The 3935-nt window shown below is 49.3% G+C and overlaps 2 protein-coding genes across 2 annotated transcripts in view; one reads left to right on the plus strand and one right to left on the minus strand.

Moving 5' to 3' along the window:
* Klk15 (kallikrein related peptidase 15) overlaps positions 1-3935 on the plus strand; it is a 642438-nt gene that overhangs the window by 620784 nt on the left and 17719 nt on the right. The window lies entirely within an intron of this gene.
* LOC110298268 (kallikrein 1-related peptidase b11) lies at positions 2610-3647 on the minus strand. Its single transcript, XM_021167404.1, has 3 exons — positions 3365-3647; positions 3139-3275; positions 2610-2765 (listed from the first exon to the last, which is right to left on the minus strand). Exons 1-3 carry the CDS (start codon positions 3549-3551, stop codon positions 2610-2612), a joined length of 480 nt encoding a protein of 159 aa, XP_021023063.1. The 5' UTR covers positions 3552-3647.

Raw genomic sequence — 3935 nt, forward strand, 5'->3', positions numbered from 1 at the left:
CTTGTATTTTGAGACAGATAACATCTATGTGTCTCTAAATGGTATAACTCCCCAGCTGATGGAGTACTTAGGTTGGGCTCATCACAGTGTAAGAGGAAGGAGAGAGGAAGAGCAAGAGTGAGAGATAAAGGAGTGGAGGGAGAGAGGGTTGGAAAAAGAAAGAGAGAGAGAGAGAGAGACAGATAGAGAGAGACAGAGAGAGAGAGAGAGAGAGAGACAGAGACAGAGACAGAGACAGAGACAGAGACAGAGAGACAGAGAGACAGAGAGAAAGACAGAGGTTGGGGTAACTGTAGTTATCTTTCCAACTCTCCAGTTTGCATTCACATGAACAAGGGCTTCATATTTCTGGCCCTGGTACTATGCCTCATTCTCTGGATCACCATGTTCCTCTCCTTCTGACCAGTCTACCACTGCTTGGACAAGATAGACTTCATCTTCAATTTCCTTAGCATTGGCATCGGTAAGTGTTGACAAAGGAAAGGGTGACTATGATCCTCCACCAAAACCCAGAACCTCATCTTACCCAGAGGTGTGGCTAGATTTCCAACTCTGCAGCTCCTAGGGGGAGGGGTGTCTCTGCGTCTTTCTTGGGCTTTCTCTGTATGCCAGGGTGGCTTTGGACTCACTCTGTCATCCATGCTGGCTTTCAATATGCCATTCTCTTGCCTCAGCATCATAAGTAGCTGTGATTAAAATCTTTTTGCCCACTATTGTGACTGATGAACTTGTCCCCCATTTTCCTTTCCCCTCTGAGTGTGTATCCATTTGTGGTGTGTGTGTGTGTGTGTGTGTGTGTGTGTGTGTGTGTGTGTGTGTGTATGTCTACTTTTGGCAGGTCAGGGAGTTTGTCTCTCTTTCCTTTGGGGGGTGGTGGTGTTCCCTGTCTAGCCTTCTGTCCTCCTCTGGCCCCACCCCAGTACAGGGCTCCTTATTCTCCTCAGCCTGACTCTGTTTGTGGTTGATGCTGTGGCTAGGTGAGGGCGGGGCCTCAGATGGAAGGGCAGTGCCTGCAAAGGTCAGGGGCGGAGCCCAGGAAAGGGGATCAGCCTCCTGGGCTTAGTTAGGGTTTGGGGTAGGGCTCTGAGTCAAGTGCTCATGGGGTCCCTTCCCAGAGGAACTTTGTCCTTCATCAACCAAGTACTAATGTGGAGCTACAGTTTGCCTTCCATGGAGCAGAGGCTCAGCTACTTCCATTGGGCCTTGAGACATCACTCATTGCAGTTGCAGCAGCAGTCCATTTTGGACAGGACCTTGGAGCCTGCCCAGAAGTTGTCTGTTGTAAACTGCTTTGTGCACTACCATGGAACTCTCCAACAGAGGGATATGTCATCTTCTCAGGACACTGATGAGTTCCTGCAGCCAGATGCCAAAACCTCTGTCCCTGTGGCTCAGTTTCCATCAAACCTCCCTTGATGTTCCATACTTCCCCTGAGAGTATGTAGCACCTTCAGGCTCAGGACACAGGTGGCAAGATCAGCTCCACTCGCTAAGGCCTACTCCTTTCTGACTGAGTATTGGCAGGGACCCTTCTCTGGAAGTTCTCTGATACTGTTAGCTGTGGCTTGCTCCTCTAAAAAGACAGTGTTTTGTGGTCCTGTGTAGCAGCAGCAGCAGTGTGGCCCTATTCCCAAGATGGGTGTACTGGCTAGTTTTGTGTCAACTTGACACAGTTGGAGTTATCACAGAGAAAGGAGCTTCAGATGAGGAAATGCCTCCATGAGGTCCAACTGTAAGGCATTTTCACAATTAGTGATCAAGGGGCAAAGGCCCCTTGTGGGTGGGACCATCTCTGGACTGGTAATCTTGGGTTTTATAAGAGAGCAGGCTGACCAAGCCAGGTAAAGCAAGCCTGTAAAGAACATCCCTCCATGGCCTCTGCATCAGCTCCTGCTTTCTGACCTGCTTTGAGTTCCAGTCCTGACTTCCTTAGTAATGAACAGCAGTGTGGAAATGTAAACCGAATAAACCCTTTCCTCCCCAACTTGCTTCTTGGTCATGATTTTTGTGCAGGAATAGAAACCCTGACTAAGACAATGGGTGATTCTCTGCGCCACAGGAAATGGTTCTAAGTCACTCTTCATCCTTTGGACAGCCCTACCAAAGAAATCCCGTCCAGTGTCCACTGGTTGAGACACTGCAGTCTAGCCTTTGGGGCAGTCCCTGCCCTTCTGTGGACAGACTCTTCTCCCTCAATTCAAGGCTTCATTAACATAAAACCCCAGCTCAGCTCAAGAAACCCAGTTTGGCAGTCTGAATTCTCAGTGTCTGACTGTTTATCATCTCTTCTTCTTCCAGTATAGGGTCAGGCCTAGCTGGAGTCAATCATTCTGATGTCATTAATCTTTTCCTGTGTGATCTGAACATTTTTCTTGCCATAGGAGATTTATGGGCATTCCTGAGTTAGTCTGAGCTTTTTGTCTGCATTTGTCTCAACCCCACCCCCTTAGCCAACAGTACATGTACACCTGTCCCTTGCTGATCTACTTTGGAAGTCCAGACCTTAGCCGAAGGATCCTTGATCTTACTCCAGTAGGACAGAGAATGTCAGACCTTGAACTCATTTGTTGCATGGTGTATTTTATTGAGAACAACAGATAATGTGACACTCAGGGGTTTTTTGCCATAGTGTCTTTTATCCAGTTGGTAAACTTAATAAGTTTTGTGTAGACGCCCGGCGTATTGGGTTTACCACATGGGATAGGGCCCCATGCTGTGATACCATGGAGAACACCATCACAGATCAGTGGGCCTCCTGAGTCACCCTGAAAGAAGGACAGGGACAGGAGCAAGAAAGCACCTGGCAGTTGGATTCTAGTAGACAACCTGGAACTGACTCCCATGGAGGAACACAGGCACTCTAAGAGGCAGCTCTGGTCAGTAAGTGAGGGAATCCAGCTCTTGGGAGCCCAGATCTTATGAGGACATTGGGTTGTGGTGAGGGCCTCACAGGACCATCCCCCAAGCAAAGTCACAGAGGAGAAATAGTACCAGCAACAGGATCCTCCCCTCCCAGGGCGCATCCCTTCCATAGGGAAGGATGCAAAGAGCCTGCCTAGTCTGGGTGTTGAAGTGGGAACCAAGAACCTCAGTTCCCTCTTTCAGCCCTTCACCTCACTGCAGGAGGGTCTATCTCACCTTGCATGTGTCTTTGCCTCCATCCGTATCTCCTGCACACAGCATGACATCTGTCACCTTTTGATTATGGTTTTTGACACAGTCCTCATTAGGCAAGAGCTTGATGGACACACACTGGAGATCATCTGGGGTTTGCCCTGTGGAGCAGGGGAAAAGTGGGTGGTAAGCAGGGCCAAGTCCTCTGCCCCTCCCCCACACCGAGCTGTGTTGCTTGGAGAAGACTTACATTTGGTGGGTGTAATGCTGCCCCAGCCTGAGGCTAGGCATGAGCTCCCCAGCTTGGGCTCCTCAGTGGGCAGGGCAATGGGCTTCACAGCATCTGTGATGTCAGCTGGCTCGCTGAGACGGAGCAGCATCAGGTCATTGCTCTCATCGTCCTCAGGTTCTGGGTTGTGGATTATGAGGAGGCTCATGTTGTAGTCAGGGTGGGGGAAGCTTTTGCTGACCAATCGGTGCTGTGCAGACGGTTCTTCTTGGAATAGCTTGGTTTTGCCCAGCCAAACATTATACTGGCTGGGGGACAGGGCAGGAGATGGAGGGAGTGAGATGAGAGAATCAGGGTGATTCCTCAAAGTCAGAAGAGGGGGAGGAGGGAGGGAGGAAGGAAGAGAGAGTCAGGGAAAGAAGCACACAGAGACAGAAAGATACACACACTCACACACACACAGAGACCGAAACACAGAGAGACAGAAAGGCATATACATACATACATACATACATACATACATACATACATACATACATACATACGTACATCCATACATCTATACATAAGGAGTCAGAGAGCCAGAAAGAGT

Source organism: Mus caroli, chromosome 7 (assembly GCF_900094665.2).
Source record: "Mus caroli chromosome 7, CAROLI_EIJ_v1.1, whole genome shotgun sequence".
NCBI classification, from domain to species: domain Eukaryota; kingdom Metazoa; phylum Chordata; class Mammalia; order Rodentia; family Muridae; genus Mus; species Mus caroli.

Coding starts and splice junctions, on each gene's coding strand:
- LOC110298268 (XM_021167404.1), bottom strand. CDS start 3,551: ATGAGCCTCCTCATAATCCACAACCCAGAACCTGAGGACGATGAGAGC. Junction 3,276..3,364: donor CAGCATTACACCCACCAAAT/GTAAGTCTTCTC, acceptor CCTGCTCCACAG/GGCAAACCCCAGATGATCTC. Junction 2,766..3,138: donor GAGGCAAAGACACATGCAAG/GTGAGATAGACC, acceptor TCCTTCTTTCAG/GGTGACTCAGGAGGCCCACT.